The following is a 20,881-nucleotide window of genomic DNA, read 5'->3' as shown; positions in this document are numbered from 1 at the left end:
GAAAGGGGGCGGGATCGTCTGTGGTAAATCAGCCAATTGAAGGCAGAGTTACAGCTCTGTCTAACTTGTGTACCCCTTTCAAAATAAAAGCATTTCTAGATCACTTTTTTGTTTATATAAATATCATTTGAAGATAGTCAAAGAAAGAAAAAGCAAATACATTCTCTACCATATTTTATATGTAATCAGTTTTGCATTTGTTATTTAAATATTGCTAAATGGTACTTTATTTTTTCACRCTTTTAGTTTGAAGTTTAGCYGCTAAAKATGCTACATGCTACACAAGGTGCCTAACACATTCAGCACTGCTTGTAAGATTTAATATGGGATGAATGACATAAAAATACAAGTTTKACACTTGTGAAATTTTTAGTGGACTTAACCTAATTTGCAACAAATTAGGGTAGCAAATCAGAAACACGTCAGTTAGAGGACTGGGTATAAAAAGACCCTTTTAGAGGCTGGATTTTTCAGGAGTAAAGATGAGCAGAGGCTCACTTGTATAAARAAACCTATAAAAATAGTGAAACATTTTTAGAATAATGTTAATGGAAAATTAAACAACTTTAAACATTGCATCATCATCTTTGGGACCTCGGGGGCCACTGCATTGAAACAGGTCTGAGTCTGTTGTGGACAATCCTACTTATGAGCTCAGGAACATTTCCACAAATCATTGTTTGTAAACACAGTTCACATGCGAAGAAGCAATCATGTGAGCACCATTCAGAGATGCTGTCAAAGCTCATTTAAAATGAACTGAGCCATAGATGATTTTTTCCAGCTTATTATTGCACAAAGGTCAAAACCCTGCCTCTCTAATGCTATAGGGGTGCATTAATGCCYATGACACGGGCAGTATTTGATTCTATCCAGCATAGAAGATTCAGGACTGTTGAACATCTGGAATATCAGACAAGACTGGGACGTTTTTCAACAAAAACTCCAGCAGCTGAACTGTGTTCCTCCAGGTTTACAGATTGTTGAAAAAAAGAGGTTGGAAAYGTGACCTTGTCTGTGCGTTTTTRAGATCTGTTGATGCCATCAAAYTTAAAACTACCTKATCTAAAAGAAAAGTTGAGCAGGCCCTCTAGACAGGTTCTTCTTTGTTGAAAAYATTTCTCTCTTCTCCGAGGAGACTTCTTCAGTCTGACGTGTTGCAGGTATAATCGGTACTTTCAGATGGTGGACAAACAAGTTTAACAACGACGATCAAAACTTCACATTTAAAAAAAAAGGACCATCAGCCTAACAACTGTTAGGGCCCTGACTGGACAGTAACTTTGTATTTGTCTTTGAAATGTTCCACTGTGAATAAAATATGAGTTTGTGAGTTTTGTAAATCATTGCATTCTGGTTTTATTTGCATTTTATACAACGTCCCGAATTTTTTGGCATCAGGGTTGTACAAAAGTACTACTCTCACTGTTCACGTGTCAATGTAGCACAAGAGGAATGCAAGTGTTTTCCTAACAGTTTGATTGTGTCACTTTCCTGTTTGTCCTTTTAACAAAAAAAAAAAAGAAACTTTCAAAGTTGTCCTGACCATCTCTCCGCATCTGTTGAAACACAGCTACAATGTCACAAAATCACAAAAAATAAAAATAAAACTCAACAAAACCAGTTCTAATTAAGGCAATTAAACAAAAGTTGTGCTTTTTTTTTTGTTTTAAACCAAGACACAGTCAGGATGTTGCATCAACCCTCAGGCACAGTTTAACAAAAGAAAAAAGAAGTAAAACTAGATGAAAATAATGTTCAAAGAAAAACACAAATCAACAAAACTAAAGTTAACATGATAGAAAAAATAAAAAGAAATAATTATAAAAAACAGGAGGCATTAGACTTTAAAAAGAATACACAACAGATTAGATAAAAAAGGTGAATTAGAGTTTCTGTTCTGACAAATCTGCACTTTTGCTGTTTTGAATGTGAGGAAAATGAGAAATAAAGCATTTTTTTAAACAAGTGTTTGTGTGACACTCACAGTTCATTTAGAGTCTTTAGTAAAAATAATAATAAAAACTTCTGATGTTTGTTGAGTGGAAGGATGCAGATGTGGAAGGAGTTGAAGCAGAGGCTGATGATGATGATGATGATGATGAAGAAGATGAAATCAGTTTTTCTGATAATGAAATGAGGAGCTGGAAGGTGCTAAATTGTCTTTATTGCACTCTGTATGGACCCCAGATTTAAAAGAGGTTGAGGTTACTGTAAATGTATTTGGCACAGAATATTAGACCTACTGATTCACAAGTCACTTGGACAAAAAAAAAAAAACAATCTTAAGACACAACGTTGATCGTTAAACGACGTACTTTGGATTGTGTTTGCGTGTGTCGCGCACGTCCGTGTGAGCATGTGACGGACTGCAGATGGTTTCTGAGAAAGAAAGGGTCAGGTTGTGTGTGTGTATGTGTGTGTGTGTGTGTGGGGGGGGGGGTGACAAAATGAGGTGGTAAGTTTCAGCAGTCTTCTGATTTGTGGCAGTCGTCCTGCGCMAGAGGAGACGTCACCTCCTTCATTTCCTCTCCTTCTTTGCTGGTGTCTTTGGTCTCTGCTGGATAAACAACCACGCACATCTTCTGGCCCAGGTACGTCATTTTATCTGAAAGAAGATGGAGAAAGAGTTAGCAAAAATCTGATTGCAGGCAGGGGACAAAGGAAATTCCTCTAGTTTAACCGAACTTTTCAGTGTTTCACCACTAGAGGGCGGTGTTGGCTCACTGGTTGCTTTAAAACATGAGTGTTTAATGAGGCCGCTGTTACTCATTCTTTCTTAGCAAAATAACACAGTGAATTTTTGTTGTTTGTGGATGGATTTATTTTAAAATAAAAAAAGTCAAAATGAGCCTCATAAGCCGTATGATAAAGTTGTTATGGACAAAAAAAGGCTTTCTTGTGAAATGTATGAATTACTGGCATCTTGTGGAGATAATTTATACAGCAACCAMTTTAAATAGAAAAAAAGTAAAACTTATACGGGTGCAGTGGCACCTCCAGAAATTTATTTTTTATTCCCTTTTTGTTCATTTTTGCTGGTTTCAGCTCAAAAGCAGAAACATAGATATGACTTATGGAAGATATGCCAGAAAAAAGAGAACAAAGGAAAACAGCTGCTAAACAGGAACAAGAAAAAAAAGAGCTGGAGGCTTGAAAATTTTTAAAAGAAAAAAAATACCGTACAGCTAATGATGTGGGTTCACAAGAAATCAGATCTTACAGGTTTGACGTACTTAGACCACTTCAACCGGATTCTTTAAAACTCCTCTTTAAGGACCCTTAGTGAAAATGCGATCTTTTCCGTGATTTAAACATTATGCATGATGCTAACACACTCGTTGCTGCTGTGTGTTTCATCTTTCAGTCCTTTTCTTGTAATGGATTTTTTATATGCTGCTACGAGTAAACCAAAAAAATTTTTTTTTAGCAAAAAATAGAGTTTTTTAATGTCTTTCTCCAAATACCAATCCACATCCAGACTTTRAAGATATACATTAGATTTAGCATTTCACCAAAAATAACGACAAAGAACTACATCTCTATTTATGCAAATTGAGGTGGTTCAAAGAGCTATCCWCGACAGGTAAGATACTGATTGTTCACAASCTTTCCACAGAGCTAAACCKTTATTTTAATATTTTCACYATCTACGACATAATAAAACTCCCAGAGAGAGCTCACTTACCAACGAAGGAGTCGAAGCACTGCGGCTTGTTGTCCCAGTAGACGCCCAGGAAATAGACGGGGACCCCGGTGAGCATGATGGCCAGGCCGATGCCGCACACCACRGGCTCAGAGTAAAGGGAGAAGATGAGCAGAAAGGCCCAGAAGACCAGGTAAATAACCGGCCATATCAGACTGATCTGGAGGGCAGAAAGAAAGAGCGTTCTAACACTCACATAGAGAAAGTGCTAATTGGATAATCTATAATAAAGCACTTAATGAACCCACTTTAATTGGCCGGTGCATGTTGGGCTGTTTAATCCTTAGGACGATCTGCCCGGCGACAGTGACTCCATAGAAGAGATAGTTGATGAAGCCCACATAGTTGATCAGGGTGTACATGTCACTGGTGCACAGCATGAGCAGAGTGGACAGGCACTGAGGAATAAAGGCAGAGGTTGTAGGTTTCTGCAGCTTAAACATTTTGGTTTTGSTAAAAGACTCAGRCTCAGCTACTACCACAGCAAATTATAGCTTAATGTATGTAAAACAGACTGAGTTGTGCAGATGTGCCCTCAGTTCACAGTATAAAAGCAGAATAAAGGAAGTGCTCACAGTGAAAAGCAGAGCCGGGATGGGAGTGCAGCGTTTGACGTGAATCATGGCCAGCAGGCTCGGCAGGTGACCCTCTCTGGCTCCAGCAAAGAACAGCCTGTCAGTAAACACACCGTCCAGACAACACAGGGAGACCATGTAAATACACGACGCATCCATACGTTAGGATAGATATAAGATATCCTCCCCCCAGTATTTTGCACATTCTGATAATCATTGTATATTCTGCATATTCATGCAGGCAAACACGATGAATGGATTACAGCTGCTGTTTTGCTCATTTGACAGATGAGTAACCCTYGCTGCACATCTGATGCGCTATTAAGTTTCATAGAATAGGCCCAAAGTCTTTTTATCTCACATGCTGCCTTGGGGTTAAGCCCAACTTACCGTGACGAGGTGAAGAGGGAACCATTGACACCCCCAAAGGTGGAGAGAGCCACGGAGATGGGCATGATCCACGCCATGACTCCCAACAGCTTCTCGCCGAACGTCTGGAGCAGACAGACGGGAAGGTGAAGGTTAGCAGTTTGATCAACAACCCGACGTGTTCAGTGACCGACGGGGGGATCGCTAGTGGGYGACCTAACCTAAAATCTCAAAATGTGGTGGTGGTGGTGGGAACAGGGGCGAAGCCAGAGGGGTGGCATTAGGGCGTGGCACCTGATCAGCCACCCCAGATCCCACCCCCTAATTATTGACAAGTGGGGGTAGGGTTCATATTTGTCAGTAGCTGCGTTTCCACTGACCAAGAAAATGTGTGAATTAGAATTTAGAAAATAAATTTGCTCAATGGAAACATGTCAATTTCTTAAAAACTTCTGTTTTTTTTACATRATGGCTTTGCGCTAGGATGAGGTGGTTTTTCGGCCGTATCGAAATTGGTGTATTTCGTAAAACTGCAATGGAAACACTTTTTCGCATCACAGGAGTCACGTGATCAAGAACAGGCTGTTTCTACTGGCGAAAAGACRACGAAAAAGAAGACAACAAGAAGTAGAATCACCAAAGTTGTAAAAGAAARTAGTAAACTCACTGACTACAATTTCCCAAATACGCAGCATTCGTAGCCTYTCCCAAGTATAAGGGTCTTGTCGCTCGAAAGCCTCGATAAGATGCCGTCTCCTCTGATGGCTGATGATGAGYGCYAGTGTCGTGGTAGCAATATGCAGGATTGTTTACATCCATTGCTGCCATGTTTGTAATAACATCGYGAGAACAAGCGTATTCACGCGTGACTTTAATAGCATTTCTTAATGCGAAATTGTGTTTTTCGACATTAACAGAATATCGACAAAGTTTTGCGCACATTTGCAATGGAAACGCAGCTGCAAAAATAGTCAGTTGAAGCTAAAAGTACATATCTGTTATGCAGCTTTCCTAAACCAATGAATTAATATAAAAATAATTCCCCCGCACCAAATTTCTGCCCAAAATGTAATAAAAACAGCTAAATTGTAGCCATTTGAATTTAGCTTCGGTGAACATATTAGATTCTTTTATTTGGTTTTAGAATCTTTCACTCTCAGCTACCGCAACACTAAATTAATATTTCTAAAAGCTTAAAGCTGAGATTTCACAACGACATGGGGATTGCTCTTGGCTCCACCTTCCCAAGTTTCAGCTCAGTATTTCTAAAAAAAATGGCTGAGGTCCAACTATTTGAAATTAGCTTTGGTGGCCATCTTGGATTTTGCATTCAAATCTTGTTAAYGATTATTCTTGGCTACTTCTTTATACATTRTCAGCTGTGTATTAAATGGCTGAATTACWGCCCTTTGTAAAATTAGCWTTAGCCGTTAGCYTAAATTGGCACTACACCAYAACAAATTTCAGCTCAATRAGTCTAAAAATGGCTAAATTATATCCATTTCAATTTAGCTGCGGTGTTCATTTTAAWTGTTCAAATCCAGGGTGGTTTCCTTTATTTATATGTTCCGCCCTGCCCCTGAATAACACCTTGGCCACCCCCTGTGCCACCCMTTTSCAAAAATGTCTAGCTCCACCCCTGTGAATAAAGTTACAAGACTCACCACGGCCACGGCGTTGGAGGCGAGCAGCTCCTGGGGGCTCATGGCGGTGACGTAGGCTATGTTGGCGAAGACGTACACAAAGGTCACGAGGGGGATGGAGATGAAGATGGCACGCGGAAGGTTCCTAATTAAAAAATAAACAAAAACACAAAACACTCACGCAAAGGAAAAAGGAGAAAACTAAGAAAGAAAAATTAGCTTAAAGAAGGGATGACATTTGGGAATWTTAAAACGTTAAAAACAGAACGATTAAGGATCAAAGTGGGAAGTCTTGTTGGAATGCGACCACTAATCACAAAAAAACAACAACCAGATTTTCGATCCCCTCTTCCCCCATGGCCTTTAGCACCAAATAAAAACAGTTTTCTCGTTACTGAAATTAGACACGTGTTGGTAATTGACAGAGCAACATGTCTTACACGTAGGGATCCACCAGCTCCTCTGTCACGTAGTTGAGGAAATTCCAGCCTCCATAGGCAAAGGAGCCTTGTAAGAAAGCCAGCGCTATCAAACCCACATCATAGTCCTGGAAGGGCTCGAAGGCGTTGGCTGGCTCCAACCAGTAGTATTCTCCTGCRGGTGGAGGGGATTCTTATTATTTACATGTATCTTCAGAAAAAAACAACTTTCCAACCTTCTGCAGGTATCTGGGTCTGCTGCTGATTATTTATCTGTGGTTATGTAAACCTGTTTGGCTGATGGGGTAAACAGACTGGTTTTTATTTAAGTTTTTTGGGCCTTGTTGCGAGGAACTCCAGCTGAAAACCATTATCTAACAGGATCAGTATGTTTAAATTAAGTTATATAACAATTCCTATTAAGTCCTTGTAAAAAAAAAAAAAAAAGCTACATGTGCCTAAATGTAATTGCATACTTTTGTTGTGCTCGAATACCCTCAAATATTTATGGAGGATCACGTTTTAATGCCAAAATTTTTTCAAGAAAGAAATGTGTGCGTAAAAGGGAAGTGATGAACAATCGGRGTTCTGAGGCTGGAAGCAAACGTATTAGAGAGAGGACGAGGTTTTAATGTGGCTTCTGGAAATGATACGAGCAGCTGAGTTTTGGTCCAGTTCAGGGGTGTCAAACTCATTTTCTCTGAGGGCCACATGAGTATTATGGTGGCCCTCAAAGGGCCAGTTGGAATTAATTTTGATGCTTCATGTTTAACTTCATCACATTCCTCATCTCATTTCTAMRGCYGATCACTGCTGACAAACAATAACTGAGCTCTACGTGRCATYTCCTGCATAGAAAGAGCATTTTAACACTGARAACACTGAAAAGTACTACGTCTGTGACTGTGGTGAGTTGCTGCCATATTGAATTCTGAACTCTCCCACTTTCCCACAGGGAATTCCCACAGGACGGCCGTTCTAGTTTAAATTTACAACTTGTAAGTCGGAAATTCCCATTTTCCAGGGCTGAGGCAAATGTAGTTCAGCAAAATRTRCACCAACTGCTTTTGAATGCTGTGCACCTCCACCTAGTGGTGGGATGCTGTCATTATGTGGTTGAAACTATCAACATGCATTATGGAAGATGTACTTTAAAACAGCATATACTGATTTTAAGACATAAATATATCTTCAAAGCTCTCGGGGGCCCCAAAAAAGGCTGTGGCAGGCCACATTTGRCCGAYGGGCCTTGAGTTTCATAYATGTGTACTAGATGGATTTTATAAATGGATTTTGCTGGTAAAACAAAAAGGAGGGAGTTTCAGTAATCTAGACAAKATGTGACCAAAGAGTGGACCAGAATAGCTGCACTGTTGGGTGAGAGGGACGGAGACAAGCGATGTTAGTGGACTGAATGAGTGATGGTACTGATATGYGATGTGAACGATACCAGGTGTCTAGGATAACACCCTGTGCTAGATAGGATGTCGTGGTTTTAAGCCTTGAAAGTTTGCTCCACTAGCTGCGTTTCCATTGCAAATGTGGGAGTGGCTACGTATGCAGCGTTTTTGGGAAATTGTAGTCAGTGAGTTTACTACTTTCTTTTACTACTTCTGTGATTTTACTACTAATTTTACTTCCTGTTGTCTTCATTGTCGTCRTCTTTTTTGCCAGTAGAAACAGCCGGYTGTTGATCACGTGACTTCCGTAATGCGAAAAAAGTGTTTCCATTGCAGTTTTGCRAAATACACCAATCTCTAGCGCAAAAACATTTTGTCAAAAAAAGGAAGTTTTTTCAAAACAGACRTGTWTCCAWTGAGCAAATTTATTTTCGAAATTCTAATTTGCTCATTTTCATGGTCAATGGAAACGCAGCTACTGAGTGTTTGCTTCTTSCGTGCATGCTTTAGCATCCTTTGCTATAACCAGCACACATTCATCTWTTGTGAACTAAAATCTTCCATCATTACCCACCGAACTGTTCATTATCTTCCAAAGCCTTTGCGCTCTGAAGTGTCTGTTTTGTTGTTTCAGGGGCCTATCTTTGCGGCCCCCTAAAATAACTGGCCCTCGTCCATGTTTGGACTGTAAACCCCTCCAGTCCTGCTGACATKAGCAATGTGAGTTTTAACCTAAAGGACCCCAKCAACTCGCTGACCTTTGTGACAGCAGCATGGAGTCCATATGATTCGGAACCGCTGAGGATGTCCCCACTGACCGCGAGCGAGTGTGTGTTTGAGTGTGTGTCTGAGTGTGTGTCTGAGYCACAAGTCCTTTATGTCGTACGCACGGCGGCAGAAAGCTTACCCTTGCAGATCTGCACAATGCCCATGATGATGATAAGGGCAAGGGCCAAAAGCTTGCCGGCGGTGAAGATGTCTTGAACTCTGGTGGCCCACCTCACACTGTAGCAGTTCACCCATGTCAGCAGCACTGAACGGAAACACAGAAAACCATTAATTCTTACTTTATTATAATAAAAAAGACTTTTTTAGACTTATGTAGTTAGTGTTACATATAGCCTATAGGTAGTATAATACATCTACAGTACATCACTGTTTCAACTGCCTGGAAAGTGTTCTTCTTAAGCTGATGGAGCGTATATCATTGCTGTTTGTTAACAACCAAGTTTAAAATAGCACAAGTTTTAGTCAGCTGCTTGACAAGACTTTATTGKATCATGCGTGACTGGTTTTACTGGACTTCCTTTTAACTCGCTGTTAGAGAAGATTATTGCTTAATACCACAGAAATTGTGACAATGGACACTGATGAGCTTAATYTGTCTGGCTTTTCAGTTTTCAAAATAAGAGTATTTAATTTTATCTGTCAAAGTTTAAAATCCCAAAGCATTTTTAAAAATATAGCATGGTAACTTAAGTATTATATTTTAAATGTATTTAGGTAATGTTTGGACATACAGCAGGTTTATTAAGATTCACTTTTTCTTCTTCTTCTTCTTCTTTTTTGTGTTTGTTTTTGCAGATTTTTCAAAGTGTGTTTCTGTGGAAATGTCATAAACATCCTATCTGCTGTAGATAGCTCTGACCAACCTCATTATGTCCATGTTTTATTCTGAAAGTTGCACCTTTCGATACATTTCTTTGCATGTACTGCACAACGTGAAGCTGAGTTCCGACTAACAGGGTGTCTGTATTAAACCGAGATGTTTGTCTGGATTTCCTTCACCATCATAATAAATAACTCCAAGCTGCYCCTGCCAGGAACAAAGACACATGAGCAGACATGCAAGGATCTGCGCTAACAGGCAAAACAAGACGARCGCACGTGGTGAAGGTTGCACACTGAGCATGTTTGGAGTTGCATGTGGAGTAGACAGGTGGGTACTGAGGGCAAATCCTTGGACTTAAAAATCTTTTTATTTTTTTATTTTTTGAGCCTTCAAATAAAATTCCAGCTGTGGTCAACAAATRGGGAAACAAATGAGAGGCTGTGCAGACAGATTAGCCTCTGATTTTATTTATCCTTGAACACAAACACCCAGAATGAGGCAAAATAAAACCGGCTAATTCTCCTCAATACAGGCCATTACATGTTAAACCTATTAAATCCATCAGCTGGTAAACAATGTTTTTTGTCACGATGCTGGAGATTACATGACACATGCATCCACCTACTTGTTGTTGTTATTTTCATGGACACCCCGAGGACAGACGTTTAAATCTGGGAACTAATAACAGCCCATAACTTTGTTTTGGTCCTGATTTAAGCATAAGCATGCAAGGAAATATCCTTCAAACCAATCAATCATTTTGCAAAGGAACACATTAGAATACATCTCACTTTTTCAAAAAGTGCCCCATGTATGACATCACAGTTGACAGCTAGCTTCTCCCTTCTTTATCCTCAGAAGAACAACAAACTCAGATTTATCATCGTCCAAATTTCTTCTTCTTTTTTTTTTTTTCCAGAAAGCTGTCTGGCAACATCAGTCCAATCAGCTCAAGAGAAAAGCTGTAAACACAGCGGTAGGCCTGTAAAATGACTGCAGGCGGTTTGTTTCAAGATTCAGCTCTTTGCAGTTGAAGAGGTTCATGAAAATAGGATGAGGAAGTCAAGTCAATGTAAGTCAAAGTGTCATAAAATGAAAAAGTACAGAGTGTTCAGACTTCCACTGAGGATCCTTTATCCTGGACCTGTCAGCCTCGGCAAAAAGATTGTTTTCAGTTTTGTGTTGCAGGATGTGTCAGACTGAAAGATGAGTTTAAAGTTGGGCGACACATAGTTGTGCAAATATTGTAAGTCTGTATTTTATACACTTCTCTGCAAGTGATGTCATTTAATCAGACTAAAACGAACAACAGTTTTCTCACTTTGKAAGTGACTCCTTCTTTTGGCAGCATTTTAGCTTTGCACTGGTTAATTATGGTATATTATGACAAAGTTTTTGAGCATTATAAACAACCGTTTTTTTTAAAAAAATGTTATTTACAAGTTTCCAATTAAATAAAACACCTCCCAATGTGAGAAACCTTACAAGGAACGGTTATCACACCAGTCACAACCAAAAACAACATGGCTGCCTCATGCATAAAAAGTGGGGACAGGTGAAGTATTAAACTATTTGTTTGCTCTTCTGTCACTTTATATCTTAYTAATTGTAAAGGCCATTTACTAATGGTATTTTATTTTGAAGGTCAATCTTATTTYCACATGCTTTTATTTTTGTAACTTCCTGTACACCCGGAAGTCTCTTATTTTGAAGGACACGAATACATGTGTTTGAGTAGTTAGCTTGATGGTAAGCAGACAACGGCAAAAGGAAGAGAAAACAGCGTGGTGCGATATTAAAACATGGATAAATAAAARGCTAAAGGTTTAGTACCAGTTGAGAAGGAGGAACAAGGTAAATATGTTTAATGAAGATGTTACAATAAAAAATGTATGCTAATGTCCTTGCAGAAAACTTTGAAATGTTAAAACGACATTGTAATTTTCCTTTATTTATTTTTTGTTGCTTTTAGTTCTTACGTTGGTTGAAGGATGGAAATATGCTACGAAAGTTAAAATTAAAGACACGTTAACCATCGTAAGGCTCATCTTTGCTCTACTGGCTGCCACACTTGTATTACTGTACACCTTGTGTGTATGATGCTACAGTGTTTGGAGGACTGAAATGTCAAAAGATGTCATTATCTCCATATATTTACTAATGGTTAATCAAAACATATGTCAAAAAGTCAGAGCTCATAGCTAGTCAAAGTTTATGATTAATCAGATCTAACAGTCAACCAGAGCAAACAGCTAATCACATTTATAAGCTAGTCAGAGCTAACAGCTAGCCCAGTCACYAGCCAGTCAGGGTAACCCACTACCCATCAGTGATTATATTCTTAGTGTTTTTCATAAGGGAAAAGCTGTTAAGAGAATTTCTGTAGAAGAAAAAGAACATAAAACTATTAAACACATTGCTAATTCTACCAGAGAGACATCAGTAATCTGAACAGTGCCAATGCCAATATGACAGCTCCAGTTTTTCCAGTCGCACAACATCTTGTTTTTCTCCGCTCATTAAACTTTGCAATGAAATCACAGGATATAAATTAATACCATCTACATTTGTTATTCCTCTTGAAATCTGATTTGAGCTGCAAGAACTGGGTCAAAAATCCAGTTTCAACCAGTCTTTATGGATTACTTTTGGAAACTTTCCAGAAGTAGAGTAAAGGTCAGGAATTAACAGAGATTTACAAAGAACAGTCACACATAATACACACATTCTACAGGATCTGTGAACATCTCATGTGTGATCTGTAGAGAGGTTCAGGTCAACTGTTCACACTGACCTTTCTCTCCATTAATTGTCACATTTTTTCCACTGCTTTCCTTTTGATTCTTATTTACTTTTCTTAATTTCTAAATGAGGATTAAATAGCACATAAGCTTAGAAAAGTGTCTGAGAACAGCTGAGTAATCTTGATCATTCTCCACACCAGAATAAATGTTGGGCATAGAAATGATTTATTATTAATCTGGGCTTCGTTGTTGTTTTAGTTGATGATTTTCTCACCAAACAAAAGTTGGTCTCTTCTGAACTCACATTAAAAACTAGTCAGAAGTGAACAACAAGGCAAAGCCACTACCCAGTGCTATTGAATAGAGCTAACAGCAAGTTGAGCTAAATGTCAAGTCAAAGCTAGCCGCTAATTGGTGCTAACAATTAATCAGAACTGATTAGTTATTGCTAACAGCTCGTCAGAGCTAACAGCTTGTTGGAACTAAAGGGCTATCAGTGCAATCAGCGCTAACAGCTAGTATAGAGCTGACAGTGCAATTCATGTTTTAAKAGTTGTAGATTTTGATTGAAGTTAAACTTTTAGATGTAAATGWATGCATTTAACATGCTACTCACAGAGACAGACAGCTGCGAGCAACGTCAGGCCATTTTCTGGAGGAAAACAGGTGGGGAACAGAGGCTGGAGGACGTAGTTGGAGAACGTCAGCGCAATCACAGCCTGGTTTGTTGGATAGATGACCAGCACAGCGATCCACAGTCGCAGGAACCTGAGGTAAAATGAATAATAATAATAAAAGATCTTAGATTCACTAACATGTAAATCAAGCTAGTAAGGTAGGGTTTGGATTATAGAGTCTATAGATTGAATTTTAACTCACCACTTTGGAGACAAAAAAAAAAAAAACAACAACAGAGAACTTTTAACTGAACTGATCAACAAAGAGATTCACAAAATTTCAAACATGCACCAAAATTATTGATCATTTCAGTCTAAGAAAGATCTAAAACACTGAATGTTTTACTTAAAATATAATTATTATAATTAAAACAAATAATTCCCTCCAGCACTCAGAACAACATAACAGGGAAATCCTGTGCTGTAACTGTACATTTTGACCTACTTTGATGTTACCTCACAATCAGCCACAACTTCCTTTTATTTCCTCAATAGTGCATCCAACTGGARGCTTTGAGAGCATTTTTGCTGCTCAAAACGCATTTGGTGGGAACCCGGCTTCACAGTTTTCCTTTCTACATTCAGTTGGGTGCAATGGGGGCAGTTTTAAACCTCTATGCTATCAGAAATCTGATAATTAAATAAAGCGTAGGCTTCTTTCCTAAACTAAAACAATGTGAGGCAGAACATTCATTAGTTCCCTGAAAAACAGCCCATCAGCTGACTCTGATATGTAATAAATGCTAAAAGCCTGCTCTTTGGTTGCTGAGTGACTCAGAAACTGTTAAATTTTGCTGAGATTAGTGGAAAGACAAAAGAGCCTCGAGGGCTTAACAGAGTTTACTATGGGACAAACCAGGCAGGGGACATTTTTTATCAAATTCAATGAATTTCTATGAATTCTTATGAAAGCCAGTACTGGGATCATGACACATAACTGCATTAGTGTACTATCTGTAATGTGTTTGTGAATGAATTTGTTTTAAAGGAATATTTCAGCCATTTTGAAGAAAGATTCAATAGACAGAACCTGCAGCGTTTCCCCTACAGTACTGACTTGAACTGGAGCTTCCATACAATTTAATGGTAAATTTGACATCATTTATACAAGTCAGAATGTAATTTGAGATACCTCAAATAGGTATTTTGYCTACTCAAAATATATTTAAAGATATTTTAATTAAATACTGTAATATGTCTAGTCATAAACCARTGTCAGATATCTGGAATGTAAGTGTGGTGAAGTCGATTTTTAAATCAGCCTGCCATAAAACGCGTCGCTGAAAACGACCTGCTGCACTCCAAGAGCAGAAGACCGAAAAAAGTGGACGTGAATTTGGACGGCCTAGCCTCCAGCTTTATTCCCGCCTTCACCATGGCAAATGYCCTGTTTCTTAGCGTATCATATTATTAATGTATTATTAAAATTATAATAAGATTAGCTTAAGGCAATATTTGAAGAACTAAGAGACTCAATGTATCAGCTTGTTTGATTTCTGACAAGAATAATATAAAAAATCATGTCGTGCAAATGACAAAAACATTAACAACACAACATTTTTTACAGACAGATTTTTATTTAAAACTGTATTCCTTTCTTTCACTTTGTTCACCATTAAAAAGCAAAAGCAAATCTCTCAGTCGGCCTACAATATACATCTTGGGATAGGGTGGGCCAAGAAGGATCCACCAGACCCGTCCCTCAAATTGGGGCAAAAGGAGGACGCATTTGTGACCCATCACATCAAAACGAGGATGAAGTCCAAAAGTTGTATATGGAGAAAAAGGCAAATAAAGTGTTTTGACTAAAATGTTAACAAAAATTGCCTTTTGTCAAAAATATAAATGCCTTATCAATGTATTATTTGAATGAAGTGTCTGAAATATAATCGTAACACAAAATTTTGAAGCACTTTTTTGAGCAGTAGCAAAAAAAAAAACCTGATTTTGAGGAAAAACGCCTTAAAATTTTGAGATTTTCCCTGTGAGTTAGCAAAGCTGTGTTTCTTTTTAACTAGGACATCTCAATATTCAAATATAACTTGAAGTTTCCTCTTTATAAGGACATCAAAAATTCCTCATTAAAATGACATAAAATTAGGATTCAGACCAAATATTTATGTATTATTGTAACCAACAAGACAAATTAAGTCATTTATATGGATTTAATTATGATATCAGAATNGCCTTATCAATGTATTATTTGAATGAAGTGTCTGAAATATAATCGTAACACAAAATTTTGAAGCACTTTTTTGAGCAGTAGCAAAAAAAAAAACTGATTTTGAGGAAAAACGCCTTAAAATTTTAAGATTTTCCCTGTGAGCTAGCAAAGCTGTGTTTCTTTTTAACTAGGAAATCTCAATATTCAAATATAACTTGAAGTTTCCTCTTTATTAGGACATCACAAATTCCTCATTAAAATGACATAAAATTAGGATTCAGACCAAATATTTTTGTATTATTGTAACCAACAAGACAAATTAAGTCATATATATGGATTTAATTATGATATCAGAATGATCCAGGTATCAAAATGTAGCTTTTAAAGCCAAGAATTTGGAGATGTAATTAGGTCATTTTGACCAAATTTGACTTAATCCTCATTTCGATATGATGGGTCACGTTTGTGGGCCGCAAGTGGAAGAGTCTTTGAATTTGGACAGCCTTCGGCATGGTGCAATGATGTACGCGGACAATAAATTTGGCCTTCAGAGGACACAGCCCCTGAATTTGGACACAGCCAGTATTTCAGTTGTACACCAGAAAATATGGGAGTTGTTGGGCAGGGCGGTCGGTTCTGTTGGGGGTGGGGGATGTCCTTCGTGTTCAGTAGGGGAAAAACTGATGGAAGGTTATAATTTTACTTAACTATAGCTTGTATTTTTACGAGGAGTTTAAGTATCTCTGGGTTTTGTTCACGAGTGAAGTATCTGCATCAGGTAAGATACTACTTGTTTAATTTTGTGCAAACCTGCTGCCTCAATCTCTTGTCCAATGAGCCCTGATGTTACCCTGTTCTCATCCGTCTGATACAACCGTGGCTCTTTTTATTCAAACCACTGTCTTAATTATTTTGTTCACCTTTTGTGGCTCAACTTCTTTCAGCTTTTGTGACAAGCTGCCATTTCAGTGACCCGTTTGCAAACACAACATCACCTCCTCCACCCCTACATTTTTACATGCTTATGGAGACAAAAGCCGCAGTAACACAAAAACAAACATCCCTCCAACAGGATTTATTTGTGCTAGAGGAGCATAGAGACATGCTTCAAACAGAGCCGTGAAGTCTCTGGAGGTTAAAAAAAAATCATTGATGTGTATGGATTCAAAAAAGACCAAAGACAATCTTCAGCTGTTATGTCTGGTTGAATTCCGCTCCAGAAACACCCTGATAATATGTATTCTTGTGATAAAACAATGCTTCACTCTGTGTTTACAGCCAGAGGAAAAACCTACAGTGTGTGAAATGTAGGTTCACAATGTTGCCTTGCTATATAGTTTGTTTTTGTTATTTTATGTGGTTCCCAAACTTTCATTCAAAGCAGCTTAGCTATACATAGATGAATAAATAAATAAAGTCAGGGTTGGGGTCTGAGGTTACTACATTTTTGATTAAATGGATTTTGACATTTCTTTTTGCAGTTTATGGATGATGAAAATGTCCCCAGAGTCCAAATGTGACAAWGACAAATGCTAAACACTGAAACTTTTTAAACTTTGATCCTCAATAAATCAACGTTTTTTTTCTATCTAGTTTTACTAATAGCACATATTTTGATGGCATGATGGTTTTAGATCATTAATTAAKATGTGTACACTCACCCAGCCAGGCCACCAAAGATGTCCTTCACATAGGAGTAGTCTCCTCCGGATTTGGGGATGGTGACGCCCAGCTCGGCGTAACACAGCGCTCCGATGGCCGTGATGATTCCTGTGATGATCCAGACGATCAGAGCCACGCCCACAGAGCTGGCATTTTCCAACACTCCCTTTGGGCTGACGAAGATACCTGAGCCAATGATGTTACCTGGCGGATGGGAGACAGGGGCAAAGAGACAGGTGTCAGACGTGTCCACAAATAAAAACGGGTCTAGTTGTGATTTTAGCCCAAGTACAATTCAAGGGAAAAAAAACCCTGTTGCAGTTCTATGGTAGAAGACTAGGGCCACTTTTTATTATTATTATCAGAATTCTGATTTTTTTTCTTAGTCCTGAATATTTTAATTTGCCTGCCAATCTTCTTCCATACAGTTCAGTGCAAAAAGAAATACTACCCTAGCATAGATGAGCATAAAAGGTGGCTGTCTGAAATTCACAACTTCGAAGGAAAACACCAGAGTTGTCATGGTGTACAGGACTTTGAGTGATTTCGGTTTGTCATGTTTTTGCTCATTGATTTTAGTCCCAATCCACCTGGACGCTGTTAGTAATCAGCACACCTACTCTAAATTTTGTCATGTTAATGCAACCCATTCTCACTCCCAACTCGTCACATATTGACSCTTGGTCAGGTATAGTCTGCRTCCAGTTTTGGACGCGTTGGGCACCCTCCTTGCGTCAGTTATTAACGAGATGAGACGGAGGAGGRGTGCATTGTCATATTTTTGAAAAGAGTAGRAAATGCACAACAACAAACAGTCCCAGACTCTAAATTGAACTTCTATTAGCCATATTCAGCTTATCTCTGACCTCAGTATCTAAAATTAACCATTAACCCTGATCCTTCACATTAACCACAGACCGCCAACCCAAAGACCCCTACGTGGTGCAACCCGGAAAAGCCGCGTGCGTGAATAACTATAATAAAGTGCGTCATTACTGTCTCAGAAAAAAACAGAGTGCAAAGCACAAGTTAAACGTGCTGATTTAGCACAGCCGCGAAGAGATGAAGCAAGACAGAAAGCAGGGTGAATAAAGGTGGAAAGAGGGAGGGAGGTGGATGCTGATAGGAGACGAAACAATGTCCTGACAGACTCAATGAGCATCAGAGTTCAGTTTACACAGGAGCAATGAGGTGAAGAGACGGGTGATTAGCCAAGATGAAAGAAGATATTCCTTTGATACAGCTGAGGRTCAGAGTTCAGGAACATCTTGTCACGTTCAGAGTTACTGTGATTAGCGCCAAATCGTAAGAAGGCATCAGGTTCAAAGATGGCAGGTTTCAATTGTAACGAACAGGACGAAAGTTCAAAAGTCAAAATTATGAATGTTAAGAGTTAGATAAATTCAGTTTGTGTGACTTCCTTAARTATCGTTGCCAACAGTGAAGTGTTGTATGTTAGATATAGCTATTCAGCTACTGCAGCTGAACATTGAGACAAATTTTAGAAACTTGCTGCATTTTCCTCTGACGGTGAATTACAAAACACAAGTTTGTGGTTGTGTCTTGTGAGTCCATAGAAGTGATAGCTGTAGCATGCTATGTGCTTGTCTTGGCTGATACGTACAGCTGCTAACAACAAAAAATAATATAAATTTACACAAGTATCAACAACAAAGAACAGGTTTTTTTGACAAGCAGAGATGCTAACACAAACATTGTTAGCTGTAGTAGTTTTACAGGGGCAGACAGAAATAAAAAATAACAGCAGAAACCACATTTCCTCTGGTTGTACCTGTTTACAAGCTAGCGTTACTGCAGCACAGRTAGCTGCTACACAGGAAGTTACGYTGCWGTTTATTTAGAGAAATCAAAACTCRGTTTTTAGAATGATGTAGCTAACGTCTGGCTTAATTGTGTTCTAGTCGCTCAAAAGAACAGTAGATTTTGCTGTGCTAGCTAATTTTAGCTGGCCTGAATTAAAACAAAGCATTTTTATTATTTCCTGCATTCATACACTGTATCTTTTCTAATTGATGTACCACAGTAACATGTCTATGATTGTTTTAGTGAGATACAAATGCACAAACGTTTTATTTGCAGCTATCACAGCCTTTAATGTGCCAGGCAGCCTTATTAGGTTTGGAGGTCTGAGCTGGTTTGGAATATCTGACATCCTGAATTTATGTTCCAACGTTTTCAGCTGCTCCAATTTGTTTTTACAACTTTGAACTCAGAAAATCTGACTTCTGCACACAAACAGAATGTACTGTTGGAAAAGCAAATGTTTAAAACACTCAAGAGCCACAGCTTTATTGACGCCTTTTATGATTTGKTTTATGGATTTTTTGCCTCATGGCAACTCCATCCAAAAAGTTGCCTTCTGGCACGCGTGTATTGTGTTCTCCAGGAAATGATAAGTTTGTTGTTGTTTTTACATTTTTGAAAGAACACAAAGCTACAAATTAAGCTTTGTTTTTGGTTATTATTGGGTTCTTTTATTTAACTTGAACAAAGCAAAAATTGAAAGAGATCAACATTTAGTTAAACACTAACAAATAAATCTTGAAGATATACAAATTCTACAAAATCATACTTCATATATAGTGAGGACAGCTGAATGTAAGTCCTGCGGCAGGTAAAAAGTGTGAGAGTTAACCTCTCCTGATTACAGTTTTATAGCAGTGAGGATCTACACTACATGATCTTTGACATCTAAAGAAAAAAAAACAGCTATGAATGTGCTGATGGAACACAAACTTTACTCCTGATTGGATTTTTGTGAGCCAGAGTTTGGTAAAGTTCACTGAAGCAGATGAAAGCAAAAGGTTGATTCTGGATTTTWTTTATTTTTTATTTTTTAGATGCAGCAGAGTAGGATTTTTTCTATTTAAAGAGGTAATTAATCTCACATTGTGCCTCCATATTATGTGAATCACTGCACGTGTGTGTATGAGACTGCTGACTGTTGGTGAACATTTATGTTTCCTGTTCTTCTTTCTATTTGTTTTTGTGGACCCCCCCCCCACACTTCACACACACACACACGCGCACACACACACGCACGCACGCACACACACACACACACACACACACACACACACATTTTCATTAAATCTGGCTTATTCCAGATCACAGTCTAAGACCACCTCAAAATTGCATAAAAAACAATGAAATAATAAAATATCTGAGCTTTTACACAAATTGATTTAACCAACATCAAACAGTTTTTTTATTTCCTTTTTGTGTAAATCTAAGCCGGACTGTTTTCACACAGGATATTTTGATGTTCTCTTTTTTATATTACTGGACTGATGATTCATAAAGGAAGAGAACCTTTCTGTTCCTCTTGAACAAGTCAGTCCCTGCACTTTTATTCTTATGGTTTTATGCATGCGGTGCACCATATTTAAAGCGTTAAGTTTACTGTAAATAACAAAATGATCAAGATTAAATCTTAATCAGGTCGTTTCTTGTTTAAGTAGATCAGAGGATGAGGGAAAAAACATCTAACATATATGTGTCAAACTTAAGGCCTGCGGGCCAAATGTGGCCTGGCACAGGTTTTATCCACGTTTCCTGAGAAGCTTATGTAGGCTGTCACGACAGTCACTAGTCCCGCCCACAGCCCTCCCCCACTGTTTGCTTTTTCCGGTGCGCAAGAAATTCATTCGTTCAGAGGCTGTGTCCAAAACAACAGGCCGGGTCCTCCAGAGGACCCAGACTACCCAGTCGAGGTGGGCCGGGTCCTTGGTAGACCGGGAAGACCGGAAAAAAAGAGGCTGTGGATTTGGACGGTCTAGACTCCCGTCCTTACCCCGGCATACGTCATGTCACCTAGCATCCATGATGACGCCAAACAGAAGCAAAAATAGGTCAAAATTAGAAAAATATCAATATATTAGTATTATTA

General features: G+C 38.5%; 1 protein-coding gene and 1 long non-coding RNA gene across 2 annotated transcripts in view; one reads left to right on the top strand and one right to left on the bottom strand.

Moving 5' to 3' along the window:
* Window positions 1-2,432: 2,432 nt before the first annotated feature.
* Window positions 2,433-20,881, bottom strand: part of slc7a8a (solute carrier family 7 member 8a) — a 26,772-nt gene continuing 8,323 nt past the window's right edge. Inside the window, exons 2-11 of the mRNA XM_014021059.1 lie at window positions 16,971-17,175; window positions 13,085-13,236; window positions 9,020-9,145; window positions 6,734-6,887; window positions 6,315-6,438; window positions 4,672-4,775; window positions 4,282-4,378; window positions 3,955-4,104; window positions 3,689-3,866; window positions 2,433-2,608 (exon numbers count right to left, since the gene is read on the bottom strand). Coding sequence (XP_013876513.1) covers window positions 2,466-2,608; window positions 3,689-3,866; window positions 3,955-4,104; window positions 4,282-4,378; window positions 4,672-4,775; window positions 6,315-6,438; window positions 6,734-6,887; window positions 9,020-9,145; window positions 13,085-13,236; window positions 16,971-17,175 — 1,433 coding nt within the window. The 3' untranslated portion in view covers window positions 2,433-2,465. The remainder of the gene's footprint in view (window positions 2,609-3,688; window positions 3,867-3,954; window positions 4,105-4,281; window positions 4,379-4,671; window positions 4,776-6,314; window positions 6,439-6,733; window positions 6,888-9,019; window positions 9,146-13,084; window positions 13,237-16,970; window positions 17,176-20,881) is intronic.
* On the top strand, window positions 11,448-13,175 carry LOC106526446 (uncharacterized). Its single transcript, XR_001311255.1, has 3 exons — window positions 11,448-11,578; window positions 11,697-11,814; window positions 13,087-13,175. It is a non-coding gene; the product is annotated as an uncharacterized LOC106526446 (long non-coding RNA).

The sequence above is a fragment of the Austrofundulus limnaeus genome, unplaced genomic scaffold (genome assembly GCF_001266775.1).
Source record: "Austrofundulus limnaeus strain Quisiro unplaced genomic scaffold, Austrofundulus_limnaeus-1.0 Scaffold276, whole genome shotgun sequence".
NCBI classification, from domain to species: Eukaryota; Metazoa; Chordata; class Actinopteri; order Cyprinodontiformes; family Rivulidae; genus Austrofundulus; species Austrofundulus limnaeus.
Note: the sequence above shows the minus strand (reverse complement) of the source record. Positions and strands in the feature narration are given on the sequence as shown.